At 36.2% G+C, this 15,906-nt stretch overlaps 4 protein-coding genes across 4 annotated transcripts in view; 2 read left to right on the top strand and 2 right to left on the bottom strand.

Annotated features, from left to right (window-relative positions):
* Positions 1–2,702, top strand: part of CBG14625 — a gene marked incomplete at both ends in the record, with an annotated part of 4,047 nt that extends 1,345 nt beyond the window's left edge. Inside the window, one exon of the mRNA XM_045239697.1 lies at positions 2,270–2,702. Within this exon, the coding sequence (XP_045095466.1) occupies positions 2,270–2,702 (433 nt within the window). The remainder of the gene's footprint in view (positions 1–2,269) is intronic.
* A 202-nt stretch (positions 2,703–2,904) lies between these two features.
* Positions 2,905–5,353, bottom strand: CBG14624 (the record flags this gene model as incomplete). Its single annotated transcript, XM_045239696.1, has 9 exons — positions 2,905–3,164; positions 3,349–3,607; positions 3,655–3,869; positions 3,917–4,125; positions 4,322–4,550; positions 4,599–4,784; positions 4,828–5,011; positions 5,063–5,194; positions 5,258–5,353. The coding sequence occupies 9 exons, from the start codon at positions 5,351–5,353 to the stop codon at positions 2,905–2,907; spliced, it is 1,770 nt and encodes a 589-aa protein (XP_045095465.1).
* A 3,255-nt stretch (positions 5,354–8,608) lies between these two features.
* Positions 8,609–9,216, bottom strand: CBG14623 (the record flags this gene model as incomplete). The annotated part of the gene is made up of 2 exons (XM_045239695.1): positions 8,609–8,701; positions 9,160–9,216. The coding sequence occupies 2 exons, from the start codon at positions 9,214–9,216 to the stop codon at positions 8,609–8,611; spliced, it is 150 nt and encodes a 49-aa protein (XP_045095464.1).
* A 2,986-nt stretch (positions 9,217–12,202) lies between these two features.
* Positions 12,203–14,927, top strand: CBG14622 (the record flags this gene model as incomplete). The annotated part of the gene is made up of 8 exons (XM_045239694.1): positions 12,203–12,352; positions 12,564–12,683; positions 13,483–13,572; positions 13,625–13,725; positions 13,777–14,160; positions 14,206–14,302; positions 14,681–14,803; positions 14,850–14,927. 8 exons carry the CDS (start codon positions 12,203–12,205, stop codon positions 14,925–14,927), a joined length of 1,143 nt encoding a protein of 380 aa, XP_045095463.1.
* Positions 14,928–15,906: the final 979 nt, after the last annotated feature.

The following is a 15,906-nucleotide window of genomic DNA, read 5'->3' as shown; positions in this document are numbered from 1 at the left end:
GTTGTTGTTTCCGATGAGCCTGAATTTAAACTGTAAAAATGTTCTGAAAAGTTTCATCAGCAGGTCATGCAAATTCGTTAAAAAGCAAAAATCTGGATGCATGACCAAAAAAAGAACCTACCGATACCTGTTATCTCAGCAATCGAACGATGAAATTTTGTCATACATACAGCTGTGCAGTACTGTGCAGAAATCGATGAAACTAAAATAATTTTGTTTTCCAGATATGATAAAATCAAAAAAAAAAACCTGTCAACAGCAAAATGCTGTTGATGATGTAAAGATTCATGTGTAGACCAAGATCATGTCGAAGTGGAGTAATAACAACTAGAGTTCTTTATTCCGGTGTCGTGCTTCTTTTCATGGAGGCGTTGTTGTACTCTGTTATATAATATTCATTGCGCGGTTATACACAATTAAAACATGGGCACAAATTCAAGCGGAACAAAATGTACGAATCTGTCAAGAGCTAGGAGGAAAAAACGAGATGAAACAAAAAATAGCGAAATGCGTGTTAGAATGACTAAATGAGTGTTTCGCAATTAAAAGCACTATCAAGATTTGGATCTGAGTTGGAAAAAAATAACGAGAAAAAAACGACTTGGAAGGAAAACAGAAAAAAGTGTTTATGATATTTGCGGATAGACATTTTTTCAGCGGCAGGTTTGTAAATTATTGTATGTATTCCATTGGAAAAGCATTTTTACTAAAGCCGTGAACTCAGTTATCTAGGTTTCCATAAAAATATGTGGAAAAAAAATCAATTAACAGACTTTTCTGATTCTACATCTTCGTAATATTTTTTGCAAGATTTGGGTTAGAGTTACAAAAAATATGCCAAGTTTAACAGTTTTCCCTTCAAAACCAGCTTCAAATAAAAACGAAGTTCGAGAAAAATAAGAAATAGATCCAATATATATAAAACCTAGTTTTCAGTTACTTCACAGCTATGCCGACTTATTTCAGAAATCTAGAGCTCGGCGGTCAAGTTTCCGATCACTTTGGTAATTTTCGCATGTTTTTGTGCTGAGAACGTTAAAAAAACAGGTCACATTCAGAAATCGGCAAGTAGCTGAAAAACTAGGAATTTTCTTTTAAAAAAACTGTAATAACAAAGCTTTCAATCTAACAAGGGAAGTGTTTTCAGACAGTGGTTGAGAATTTGTTCAAACTTTGGTCATTGGTACTTTTGGACACGCTGATCACAGCGCTGCTTTTATTTTTTGCCCCTTGCCCCTCACAAAAAAGTTATGGGCTCTGAAAGTGATTTCAATGCTAATTTCTCACTGTTGGAGTGAATTTTTGGAGGGGTTAGAAACAATCTGAGAAAGTAGCCTCATTTTTCAAAAAAAAAATTTTTTTGAAAAAAAGTCGCCATGGGGGCCCTTTGGAAATTTTTACAATTTTTGAAAAATTTTCAAATGTGCTAAAATAATTTCTAAACGTAAAGAACCGATAAAATGAGTCTTTTCATGAAATTTGGTATTGTAAATATTTCTGGAAATTACAAATGTGTGCTTTCTTTCAAAACTTTAATGGATCGTAGGCCTGCGGTAATCACCCAGTAGCACTCAAATCTTGTAAAAACATAGGTTTACATAATTTCTGACAAATTTATTACTGTTCCGCATCCAAACTGAGCAAATCTGGGTGGTTCTGACTAACAATTGATCAAAGATGGTTTTCCAGCAGTTCTTCAAGAAAATTTCAAAATGATTTCTTGGGTTTTTTTTTGAAACAAGTCAAAAATATTTTTTTTTTTTAATTAATAAAAATCTGAATGGAAATTTTTTCTAAAGGTTTTAACACACTTTGAGATTTCCAGCAAGATCAGAAAAAAAAGCAGATAACAAAGAGGGGAAAGAGGGATCGAACTAACTCTTGTCAGTTACCACCATCCCTCTTCACCACTACACCACACTCGCTGTTCATCACTGCTTCCACAATTTGTATAAGAAAGGTGGAGATCGCGCTCACGCTTTTAATGCTTTAACGGAGGTGAAATTTCAGACGCGTTTTTTCAGCTTCTAGGTACCGAGGGGCACGAAAAAAAGTTGTCTCGTTATTGACCATGTCCGAAAGTATATGTGTACCAATTTTCAAGAAATTCTCAACCACTGTCTGAAAACACTTCCCTCGTAAGTCTGTTTCTCATCCTCCAAAATTTTTGCAGTGATTGAAAACTCGACAACCGAGCTGCAGACTCATGAAAATGGTCGAAAAAAAAAAGATTTCCGTAGATCTTATTGACCAGTACTGAATATTCCAGGTGTAACATGTACCATCGAAGCCATCATTACAACAAGCAACGTGGCGAAATTGATCACAAACCAATTGTGACCACAACCTCAACAATGACCACTGTCACTTCCACACCAATTACAATTTCTCCTGCGCTTTCTGACGTCTTCTCAAGAAAAATTGAAATGTCGAAAATAGAAAAAGCCGAGAATCCATGTGATTGTGAAGTGAAGCATTGTCCTCAAAAGTGTCTCCACACACTTGTTTCCGGCACAACTGCAGCGCTGGACACAACAACGACAACACTAGAAATTTCCACTTCTTCCGCGTCTTCCAATAACTCAACACTGCCACAGGACAATTCAAAAGAATCTCAACTTCTCGTGAATTCATATCCATCAATCTTTCATCAAGTCTCATTTATGATCGTCATTTTTCTTATCACTCGTTTAGTTCTTTAATTTTTATTTTTTTGGTCAATGAATAAAGTCCAATTTATCAACAGATATATTTTAAGAGATGCGGTCGTTGGTATGTTTACAAATATAAAATAGACCCAGATAGCTGAACAAGCCTTAACATAAGACAACAATAACACCAAAAACACTTTTCCATGAAACAGACTAGAAACACACTTAAATTAATTTTACAAAAACCGAAGACTCAGTGGTCATAGATAGGCAACGGGTGGCCTTCCGTAGTAAAAACCCATTTATCAAGTGGCAAAACAGTTTGATCATCTCCAAGAAGCAAATATAGGTACTTGAAGGTTTCTCCAAGCAAAAACGACTCCATCGAGTCACGATACTGTACATTGATCTTTTTCACATTGGAGATTGAAGAGTATCCTCCAGTAGAAATTCGAGCATACTTCTCAATAGCTTGGAATGCTGCCCATCCCCATTCCTGATACTTTTTGTTGCCTGAAATCTTAGTTTGTTGAAGAAGGAAGTAGTTATTGGGTGACGAAGTTGTTAAACTCATAATTTATGTTTTGGTTTGAATTTCTTCAAAATCGTCAACAATTTTGACCTATGTTATTATAAAACAATTATACGTCACTCTCCTATTTCTTAAAACATGTGACAAGTTAATGAGCAATCTTACCAGTAAACCTGTACAAGTAGAACCATCCTTCAATCGCTTCTGGCCGGAGCAAGCAATGCGCATCCAGCGGTTTCACATACAAATCCTCCTTTCCAGGAATCATATTGAAATGAGCAATCTCTGGACCCAAACCAGTTGGATTATCGTACATGTTGTGGCAAGTCTCTCCTATCTTCTCAGCCATATCCATATGTTTACGTGGAAAACCATTTTGGCTTCCTTGCGATAAAGTTCCAGCGATGAAGCAGACAAGATGGTCCTGGAATATTATGAGATTGACATGCAAACTTGGCAAAAAGATCTTACCATTTTGGGAGAGTATGTCTCTCCACTCAGTAGCTCTCCAATGAAAAACATTTTATTAGGCTCTGAGTTTCTATACAAATGCTTCTCCATGGCTGCCATAGCCTTTCCGTAGTCGTCTTTCAACCAGTCAATAGTCTTTCCAGTCTGAATCCACTGTTTGAACAAGTACTCGTAATAACTGTCTGATCTGGCTCCGAAGGTAATGGTAGCGCCCTCTGAAGAATAAGATTTCAGTTTCTCGTTAAACTCGATAATTGTCTACTTTTGAATGTTCCTGTATTCGCATTGATGAACATTCCACACAACCCTTCATGATCACATCCGATTTTATGAATGTGTTGTGAGACATTGAATGATAGATCTTCATAGGTGGAATTGCCACTTGCTCGGGAGATGGCTCGATATTCCAATTGGACAGTTGTGACTTCGGAGAGAGATGAATCGGATCCCCATTGTGGATTGGTGCCTGTTCTGAAACAAAAGTAGGTTTGAATTGTGTCAGGGTCATCAATCCTTTTTTCTTAAGAGCAATTACAAATCGAAAGCGTTACGAACATCACAAAGAACTATTTGTTCATAACAAGACCAGGGAACCGATTTTTCGGGGACAATGGTAATTTGTTCTCGAGGGCAGACAGCTATCAATCTTCCGACAATTTGTTCTCACCTCTTGAGCAAATTAACATCACTGAACGGAATCGGTGATGGCGATTTGAACGCCGACAGCAGCCGATCTCCCAGATCAACCGATTTTTCCAGGAACATTTCATTTCCAGTGAGATAGAAAGCACTCATCATTCCACCAAGAACACGAATGGTGCACTCAAAAAAGTTCACCATTCTGTCCTTTTCGAATGTCAACTTGTTTTGAATCCATTCTGTTGCTTCGGCGGCTTCTGTAAAAAAATGCAGAATAGAATTTCAACTTAAAAATAGTGTCTTACCTTCTTCAAGACCCATAATCAGTGCTGTATCCAGACCATCAACGATAGTCAATCCGGTGTCAAACCAATCGGAATACGATTTGCTGACAGGCTTCAGAGTGTCGTGTCCCCATGCATACTTCTTGTATCCAAGCCAAGCATGTTGGAATGCTTTCACAACAGCTTTTTGTCGTTCATTGTCCGGTCCTGAAAGTTTCATTCATTTCTCAATGATAGGATTATGACTTACCGTTGAACTTGACACTTTTGCCTGTTGCCCTGTGTGCCTGTTTGTGTGCAGGACTGTTTTCCGCATCACTCTGACGATTGTCCATCTCAACTGCCATGTCATCGTTAACTCGTTCATCATCTTCTTTCGGGTTTTCCGGCTTTCCACCAATAATTTGCTCGTTGATAATGATTGGATCTTGGTTCTGAAACATCATTTTAATAACAACAGTTCCAAGTTTTGATAATTTACTGACTTGATTTGGTACTGCCATCTGATGAACGTCCGTCGTAATTGCGTTACTGCAGATTTTCAGAAGACCGAAAAGCAGGAAACCGATCAAGAATAACAATCCAATCTTCACTCCGGTGCTCCTTTGTGCGAACCACTGCAAATTCAAAAGAATAATGATTTTTAATTCAAAAATTAATGTGAATGAACTAAAACTCACAAATCTGGCTCGAGTTCTGATCCGACGAAGTGTTTGGTTGCGGTTGTTCTCATTATGGTATAGCGGCAAGCCTGGATCGTCCCGTGACAGCCGCATTTCAGTCAATTAACCCTGAAAATGTCTTAATTCTGAGCATGAATACGATTCTCTGAGGTTTGGATAGGTAAATTAGAACAGAGACAAAGAGAAATACAAAGTTTTGGTGTCAAGTTAAACGTAGGATCGTTTGAAAGACATTAGAAAGATAAATTCTGAGAAAACTTGAGCAAAAGATGAGGTTTGTAGTAAATTTAATATGCAAATTAGTGCGCACTCGCAATGCGCTATTGATTTTCCACTGGCACATTTCTCGATGTTGACGCGTAACGCGCATCGAGGAAGAAGAAAAGAGGCATACGTGGAGGAGACAATATGTTCGGGGGCACATACATACATGCTGACCTAGTGAAGACAAAAAACGAAATAAGAAAAGACAGAAAAAGGAAGAGAAGTATTTATCATATGTAAGTGGTTCCCACTTGGAAAAAGTTTTGCTATATGCTGGCGGAAAACGGACACCTCAACAAAAAAGGATGATGAATAATATTTTCGCTGTGCAAATATAGTGTATTTTTCCATTGTTTCATGAAAGACTGAAGAACATAAAATTGAGAATGAAATTGGAACATAATAAAGTGCAGGGAGGGGAGTGATGATAAATGAAGAGTGAATGATTAGTTTCAGGTGATTGAGTATAGATTTTTCCATACTTTTTCAATAAACAGGCGAAACAAATTCTCAAATAAAAAAAACACAAGGTTACCCAAACAATCTTAATTATTTAGTTTTTTTTTATATTTTGTTTGTGCTGGAATCCTATGAAAATTTTTTTAACGCGATGAAATCAAAAAAATTACAAAGACAACGGACATCGAGACACGAACAGCTAAAAGTGGCAACGGAAAACGGACAAAATTTCAAAATCAAGGAGTATTTTCCAGAAAAAAAAACACAAATGAAATTAACAAAAGAAAATTTCAGTTTCCATGTTCCTCGCAAACGACGGACTAAAATTTTTCAGCGGATATCGAAAAAAATTTTCGTTGACTGTCCGGGCATCGTTGCTTCCGATGGTTGCAGACATTTTGAACATTCCAAATACTTCACGGATGAAAAATGCAATCAAGATTTGAAACAGTTTCTCTTTCGATTGGAAAACTAACAAACTTGGTATTTCAAAATTATTATTGACATCATCGAAACTTTTTCGAATAAATAAAATCGTCAATTTTTCATAATTTTTGTCACTGATTTTTTGTTTTTTGTTTTGTTTTTTATATTTCAATTTTCATTTTTTTCTTATTTTTTTTTATGAATTTTGTAATACATTGACCCGCCAGAAGCGTAATTGACCTGCTAGGAATAAGAAACAGAAATTTTTTCAATGTTTTTTCATGACCTCAAGGAAAAATTATAAAAATTTTTTCCCAAAATACAAAGTTTTGTATGTTTCTTGTGAAGCAATTGAAAACACAAGTTCTCTCAAAATTTGACCAAATTTGGATTATTTTGAGCCGAGTTATAGCCAAACTCCTAAACCATACCTTTTATGCTCCAGTGAGCACATCTCAAGAGCAAGTGTTCCAAACCGCTTCAAATTTTTTTTGTAGCTATTTGATCAACACCAAACATTTTTCATTACAAAGAAAATCTTTAGAAAGATTGTGACGGAACATTTTTCTTTTTCTGGAGTCATCGTCACGTCTGTGAAGATTCTGAAAACATAGAAATTGATTGAGTTCCAAAATTTCATGTAACTTTTATTTGGAAATTCAGCTACATTTAACGAAAAAGAGTGAAATTATTGGACAAGTTTGAGCGAAGTTATGAACAAAAGTATAGAGTGACTCACTAATGTTCGCCACTGTATCTCCCAAATTCTGCAATGATCAGTAGAATGTACATTTCATAACAAGTAATTTCCGTTGTAAATACCACCTCATGAGACTTTTTTATGGTCATCATAAATGCATGTTGTTTTTTGCACTATTCGTATGTTTTTTCTTTCCTCGAAAACTCCATTCTTCTTCACTTTTTCACTTGTTCTTAGTTTATGGGATAATCTGTTTTCGATTCGAAGTTAAACGAACGTTTACGCCAAACAGAGAAGAGTAACATTCCAAACTTATTTTCATTAAAGCCGTTCAAAAAATTTTATTTCGCGTGAAGCGATTAATAGGTGCTGCCGTGCAGCACAAAAACCTGCTAACAAAATAGTACTGTTTTGAGTAATTTTGGAATTCGACATCGTCTCGATGAAGTTCGTATAAGAACAATGTATTTTCTACGGGAAAATTAGAGAAACATAGTTTTAGTAGACATTTGAATTCAACTAATCACTTTGAATTCAACTAATTACTTTGAATTCAACTAATTACTTTGAATTCAACTAATTACTTTGAATTCAACTAATTACTTTGAATTCAACTAATTACTAACTCGGTTTATCCTTCATCTCCCAATTACTACAAATGTATGTCCCTGTTATATCTCCTAGTTTCATAGACATTTCACGTGTTAGTGGTTTTCTCCCCTTCGTTGAAATAAATAAATAAAGATAAAAAAGATAAAGTTGTTCCGAGAAAACTGTCCCTATATATTGACAATAGTTTGATATAAAATACTAATCAATCAAAAAATGAGGTGCATCTGAAACGCATCACGTTAGCATTAGGTTTGCAGGAACATCTAGTAGGTTTGTATTGACAGCATCTGTATACTCGACTGTCGGCTTGTAACTTCTGGTCATAAGTTGAGCGGGGTTGGGCTTTTGGACGGATAAGTTATGTTCGCAACCAGAAAGTTGAAATACTACTAGGTCTGGACCTTGTAAGAAATTTTTCAAAGTTTTTAGGCTTTAGTAGCGGTCTTAACTGAATTCTAAACAAATTCTGACTGGAAGCTGCCACACCAACCTAAAAAAGTAGTTCTTTGTGAGCCTATATTTTGAATGTGCAACATCACCGAAATTATTCAAACATTTGACCCAAAATGATTTGTAACACCAATCGCGTGGTCGTATGAAATCAGGCTCAATTAATTTGCAGGGTTACCATATGATTTTTAATTCAAGACCAGATTTTTTCAGTTATGATGTTAGTATTTTTTGTGTTTTTGTGACGCGAAATCTTCTTACAAATAATTGGTGCTCCATAGCAGGTCTGGTCTGATCATCAAGTCCCATAACAAGGTAAAGCGCAGATTATCTATTGTTTTGATGTTTAAAATCGTGTGATATCTTGCACATCAAGAACTATTGTGTTCGAGGCTGATATAAAAACAACATTTGTTCGATTAACAGGAGTGATCAGTTCATTTTGTTGTTTTCAAGAGTCTTGAACAATGGGAATGAGAAGAAAAAGAGATTGTGTGGGGGAGGGAGGGGGGGGGGCTAAGAGAGAACGTCTCGAAAGAATTGATGTACAATACTAGAGGCTAGCAGGATACACGAAAATTCTTATTTAGTATGAGAAAAAGAGAAATAAATTAATTTGTGAGAGATCATTGTTTTGCAATCGGGATGGAGGGTTTGTTTTTGTTGGTTCATAGACAGGATGGTATTTACTTTGGAATGAAATTGACATTTTCCATGTATTTGCGATAGCGTTCCGCCTGTGAAGACGTGAAGCAACCCGAGATGGTGAACATACAGTTGCGCCCGAAAGATCTCTTCAGCTTGTCGAGTCTGGAAATGTGGAGATTAGGGCATGAAGTAGAAATTCCAAAAGTCTTGCGGAAACGTCAGAAGGATTTCGAAATCTGATGAAATCTGCAGATGAATGTTTAACTCACTCGGAGACATATGGTCCGAACTGATCGTTGGTCCTGGCGACAATTTTATTGTCGCCATCGATGAACAACGCTGCTTGAGCAACGGCAAAGATCATAATGAGCACAAGTACTGACATGTTGGGCGACATCTGAAATTTGCCTGAATATCCGAGAAAACTGAAACGGGAAGAAAATTAGAAAAAAGAGGCGGAGTCTCGAATCAAAGCAGAAACTATGGAGACGTCAATACCGGTGAAAATAAGCAATTAGTATTTCGAAATGTCTTAGTATCGTGTAATTTAGCAAAATACAGAGAAATGGAAAACAAATCTAAAATTTTGGTATTTCCAATGACAGGTTTGGCGTCAAAATTTGTGAGCTGAAAACAATTTTAAGAAATCTTATATTTTCATCATGCGAGCAAAATATTTAGATTGAATTCTCTAACAAAAAGAACGGGCTCATTTTGAATTCAGTAAAATCGTAGGGTGTGAATTGAATTATAACAATAGGAGCTAGCCCTAGAAGGTTTGGCTGAGAGCAAAAAATACAGACAAAGTATCAGATTTCCTTTAATTCTGAATCTAACATTCAGAGCACCCTCTTCCCCTATTCTTTATTGCTTTTACAATAACACTTTAACATTCTGGAGAGTACAACGTCTAGATTCTGAATATCTTGGTGGGGTCTGTTCCTTCTTCACACCCAGAACACTACACAACATAAGGATGAATAGCAGAACCCTATTATAAAATGGCAATAGGTAACTTGGCTCACAATTCAACTCTATTCAATCCATGGCTACCTAATGAATGTCAGACACAATGAACTGAATCTGAACACAAAAAGTGTCAGGGACGCGAGTTGATCCTATTTCTTATCAGTGCCGCTTTATATACCTGAAGGGTGGAGCCAAAATGAGAAAGAAAAGGGGTGGGGTTAAAGAAAAAGGTGGGAGTTTGGGGTTGGACGTGAAAATCTTGACAGCATCTATATTTGAAACAGCTTCTCGTTTTCAGCACTTTCACCTGTTCGGTTGTGTGATTGAATTCTGCGAAATCGGGAAGAAACACTACAAAACTGCATGATGTCGGAGACTTGGCAAGTTGTTGGTGCTGGGTGAAAAAAAGAGGGAAAGGAGTGAGAAAGTAAAAATAGTTTTCAAAAGGAAGCCTACGTTTGATTTCACACTCAATTCCAGAGAAGGAAGTGCTGAGTGAAGGAGAATCAAATTAATATAATTGGGGTGGCTCTGTGGGGTACTAGTAAGACACGGAGGTTATTTATGTACATGTAACATGTCCTGTAATCTATGACCTGAAATTCAGACGTTTCTTCTTAGAATTCCAAGGTTCAGAAAGTTTTCCAAGGCCTTCTAAAAATAATTTTAAAAGGGAAAAACTAGAGAGAGCAGAAAACTCTGAACTTTGCATCTTCTAAGAACATCAATGAGTTCGCTCATCTAGAAACACCCTTTTCAAATGACTTGGGTGTTTTTTGAGTAGATAAACTCTGATGAAGAATAAGCTATTTTCTAATATGCGCATTCGAGAAGAAAAATAAGCTTACGTAGGCTGCCAAAACCAATAAAATTATTTACCTCTTCCAGAAATACAAAAATCTCTGGATTTGATTCTAGAGGAATGCCAGATAGGGTTATTATGTCTGAGCTGAAAACTTTGGATTCCAGTGTCTCGGATAAATGAAGAAAAAACAACCAAAACACAATTATGTCGGAAGCTTGTATAGACATCCTTCCTCAAATCCACGTTTTTTGAAACAACGTACAACCAGAAAAATAACAAAACAAAATGGGACATCGTCTAAGCAAACCAGCCGTTTTTATGTGAATGTTGACACGTTGAAGCCCACTCAAAACAAGATCCGTTAGCGTTTATGTACTTCGGCCTAAGCCTGACGCTGCGTAGTAGACGAGCTAAAACTGGAAGTGCTCGATGTTTTTGCGTAGGATTTTAATCCTGGACGGGCTTCTCGAAATCATTGAAATTGAAGCCTCAAATTAAAAACAAAGAGTTCAAAATGTGATTTTGGGATCGTACGATGTTGCAACGCATTTTTTTTTGGAAGTTTTGAGGGGGAAGTGATAAGCAATTCCACATCAATTTTCAGGCAGAAAAAATAATAATTTGAAAGAAAAATGATTATTCAGATGATGAAACGGTATATAGGTCAAACTTTCATGATACTAGAACTCTCATAGACCACTAGTATTTCTTCAAGGACCAAGCATTTTTAATCCCAGAACTTTTTCGTTTGATCACTGTTTGTGGTGGAAATTCACATGAAATAAAGTTGTAAAAATTTGTGATTTTCTCAATTCAGGTTCTCGAAGGGAAAAAAGACGCTGGGTGTTCTTTATAGCGTTGTATCATTCTCCACACATACTGCAGACCATCACAATCTGATAAGACGGGAATTGCCCGCAAATTAAAACTGTTTCGCCGCAAAGTTTCTCTTCTTTAGTGATTATTTTGATTGTGTCTTTTTTGTTTTCTTTTTGTCTTTTGCATCGGAACAAATTAATGTCTTATTGTATGACGTATTTCTACCCTGTTTAATTTAGCATTCCAGAATATTTAACGAAAATCTTCAGAAAAGCTTTTTATGACTTTTTTTTATGCAGTGACATTTATGAAAATTACGAGTGAGGGATATTTTTTGATCAAAAGAATTCTCAAGGACCTTTGGAATAAATTATTGATGGTAGGAAGAACGCAGTTCAAAAAAATATCCTGTGAGAATTTTTTCGAAGTTCCGGGATAATTAATAATTTTTTAATGGAAAATGGAAAAAAATGTTCCTTAAAAAGTTATCAGGGAAGTGGAAACAAGAGAATTTGAATGGAATTTTGCATCATAATATAAATAAACTCCAATTTTTATAATATTGCATTTTCCAATTTTTGAAGTTCTTGAACCTACAAAAATAACCCAAGTTCCCGAAAACTCTTCTTATCTTATCAATCGCATCAAACGACCCCCAAAACCAGAGCCATAAAACTGAAGATAAGATTTGCCTCTGCAGCTCAATTAGCGTAGCCCCATTTTTTTCTATTCCTGTCTTTTTCATCATCTAGCATTCTTCTCCTCTACGTTACATTCTACAACCTTTCAGATGGGTTCTATTTCTGCAATTCACCATATAGAGTTTATTGTCTCCAACGCGCTACAGTCCGCTTATTGGTATTGCAGCAGTTTTGGATTCCAAAAGTTTGCAGAAAGGAACACGGAAGTCTCGACAAGTTACGCATTGAAAAATGGAACGGTTAGTCAGTTTTTGGGGTGTTAATGAAATTGAGGGTGAAAGAATGAATCAGGCTGAAAGGCTAACTTATTATTGGTCGCCCACACCCGTGTTGGCCTCATCCAACCCTAATCTTATTACCGAGTCTAAATTTTTTTCCTTTATCCCCCTTTATTTGTTTCGGGAGTCTTTTCAGTTACCATAGGCAAAAAAAGAAAAGCGTTCCTTTCAGGCTCGCGTTATCATTACGTCGTACAATTGTGCTAACGTCTACACGGAACAGCTTATCAAACATGGGGATTTCATCAAAGACGTCGCATTCCGTGTTGACTTCCTAGATGGCGTTTTACAGGTGATTTCTTATATTTATTGGATGTGCTAAATCACAACAGAAAAAATTAAATACATATGATTAAGTCGTTATTTTCGTTATGATTCCGTTCTGTTGCTTTCAACAATTGATTAAGCTGGGGGTAATAATGGAATCCACCTGGAATCCCACGCTAATATGTCTGAGAATTTTTTCTTTCTAATATGTCTGAAATTAAGAAATTTTGAGAAGAAAATGAAGAAAAAAGAGCAAAACACAGTTTGGGAACACCGAAGAATTGGTTTAAAAAATTCCTTATAAGGAAGAATTCAGGCAATCCAACCCACATACTATGATTTCGGTGAGATTACGAAAAGGACGTTCTTGCAAAAATTTTGCAGGAAGTGAAGTCATTTCAAATTAGTCGAAAAATCAGTAACTAAACCCTGAATTTAAGATTCTTGATTGGATTACTGAAAACATTTTGGTGGAAATTTTTTAAAAAGTTTTTCCAGAGCTAGGAATTTTCGTAGCATTTTTTTGAAAAGCTGCGTAACTCAAATGTCCAGATCCTGTAAGTACAGTAATTCTTCAATTGTTTTTCAAAGGGATTTAGTCACTTTTATGCTCAGCTGTGTTACCTGATTAATAGAATTTCGCTGCGTACACCTGAAATGTTACTTTTTTTGGACTGACGCTGGAAAATCCAATTATCCAGTTAGCAGTGAACTTTCAGTGCATGACTGTTTCTCAAATAAAACATCTGTCTTTAAATTTGCAGGTGACAATACATAAGTTCATCACTATTATTTCACTCGAAATCCAATGTTTTCTATTTCAGAACTTGATGGAAAATGACATCAAAGTTATTCAACAGGGAGAAATCAAGACAAAGGAGGGATTAGTTCGAACGGCCACACTACTTGCTGATGTAACGAAATACACGCGTTTCGAAAAAATATAGAAAAATTATTTCATTGTAGGGAAGTGATGTGACGCACACACTTTATGAGTTGGGATCATTCACCGGAAACTTTCTTCCTTATTTCACGCCGACAGCTAATTTTGAGTTGTTCGACAGAATGTAACTTAGAAAGAAAACAAATAGTCGGGATGAAAAACAGATTGGTTTCAGAGAAAGGATGCCAGCAATTCTAATGGACCACGTAGTCCAGAACTATCCAATTGGAGAGATGGAGGCAGCGGCTGACTGGTATTATAAGACGATGAACTTGAAAAGGTTCTGGTCAGTGGATGATAAAGTCGCCACTTCGGAATTCTCTGCGATGAGTGCGTGGCTCTTGGTTAATGAGGATCATACGGTACAAATGACGCTCGCCGAAGGAGTGAAAGGGAGAAAAGGGAAAAGTCAGATTGAGGTAGATACATTTTTAATATGTTTCGAATCTGCAAATGACTTTTTTCAGGAGTTTATCAGTTTTCATGGCGGTTCTGGCGTTCAACACTTTGCCCTTCTTGTTGATGACATCATTTCAGCGGTTCAACTAATGAAGACAAGGTGAAGCGTGTACGTGAGCGTTCTTTATAATGTTGTCAGTTTCAGAAGTGTGGAGTTTCTCACGATCCCTGGTGAATACTACAATATTCTAGAAGAGAGGCTGAGCAGGACAAATTTGAATGTAAAGGAGGATTTGAAAATGGTAGGTACCGTAGAACCTGTATTAAAAGGGCCAGACCTTCGATTGCAAGACCTCTTCATTAAGAGGATGCTTTTTAATTTTTCCGGCTTTTTTCTTGAAATTAGTCACTGAAAAAATCGGTGAGTTCTGGTCCGAAATTCATTGAAATCTATCAATTGTACCGAAATTGATTAAGCTTTTGAAAAAACCCTTATTTATGTGAAACAGTATAATTTCCGAAATGATTTCACTGAAATCGTACGGAAACGCTTAATATCAAAAAACGCATTTAGAAGGGGGCCTTCCTGTCTTTATACCAAAAAAAATTGAAATAATTCTATTGAAAATCTTTAATATCCATGTTCTGAGTCCCTGTCTAAAACTCTTATCCCCTTCCAGATCCGCAAGCTCAACATCCTGATGGACTTTGATGAGAACGGGTATCTCCTCCAAATCTTTAGTAAGCCTATGCAAGATCGGCCTACCCTATTCATAGAGATAATCCAAAGAGCCAACTTCAAGGTGAGTTAGCTCTACTGATTTCCTTTATACCTATTGTTTCTTTTAGGGATTTGGTGCCGGAAACTTCAAGGCGTTGTTCGATGCAGTAGAACGTGAACAAGAGAAGCGAGGAACCCTTTTCTGAACAATTTTAATGTGTAATTATGGGTATTAGTTAAGATACCCGGAATGAACGCGTGTTATCAAAATCATTTCGTTCATTTGCTCATAAACGTTGTCTCAAAATCATCCTTAGTTATCAACAGTTCAAAAACTCAAAACCATAAGAATAATCTTCTAATAAATTTCTATGTGTGGGATATACCATCAGCAGCAGATTAGAAAGAATAAAGTTCGCATAAGCTCTTTTATTGGTGTGTTTTTCTTATCTGAGTGAAAAAAAAACTATTCCGCAGTTTATTGGATTATCACAAATTCGTTCTGTTACCGTAGTCATTTTTAGGCCAGGAGGGGATATTTTGCTGTTTTTTAAAATTCTGTTTCTCTTGAGTTCCTGTCGGTTTAAATTACGAAAATTCTGGCATTTGAATGATCTTCTGATTTCTAATTTCTCCAAAGTTTGAAAACATCTCTTCATTTTCTATAATATTGACAAAAATGAACAGCTCCCTCTAAAAATAAAATCAGATAAAAGTTAGTCACCTCATCACTATAAAAAAGGATAACAAATGAAACAAAACTTGAAAAAGTCAGAACCATTCAACCAAACGTCCTACGGTATGCTTTTCGTGAGATTTCGAAAATAGTTTTTGAGACATGTTATCCTTCTTTTCTCAGCTTTGGTAAGACCTGGTTTTTGTGGTACTAACCTCATTTTTCCCTATCAAGCTGGCACCGGCCTACTGTAATTTGATAATATCGCAAATTTGCTAATTATTGGAATATCGACAATTTAATAATAGAAAGCCTTCTGGCAGACTTGATTGACATCTTACAGCTGAACGATGATAATAAGATACATAGTCACTGAATGAGGATCACGGTATATCATGATAATGAGGATCATAAAAGTAAATGTGAATATTATGAAGTGGTTTTATGGTTGCGAATCAGAGAATCGTAATCGACTATATATTTACAAGGCACTGTAAATTTTCATATTC

This window comes from Caenorhabditis briggsae (genome assembly GCF_000004555.2).
Source record: "Caenorhabditis briggsae complete genome, chrX, whole genome shotgun sequence".
Classification (NCBI taxonomy): Eukaryota; Metazoa; Nematoda; class Chromadorea; order Rhabditida; family Rhabditidae; genus Caenorhabditis; species Caenorhabditis briggsae.
The sequence above is the reverse complement of the archived record's forward strand: the minus strand, read 5'-3'. Positions and strand labels throughout refer to the sequence as shown.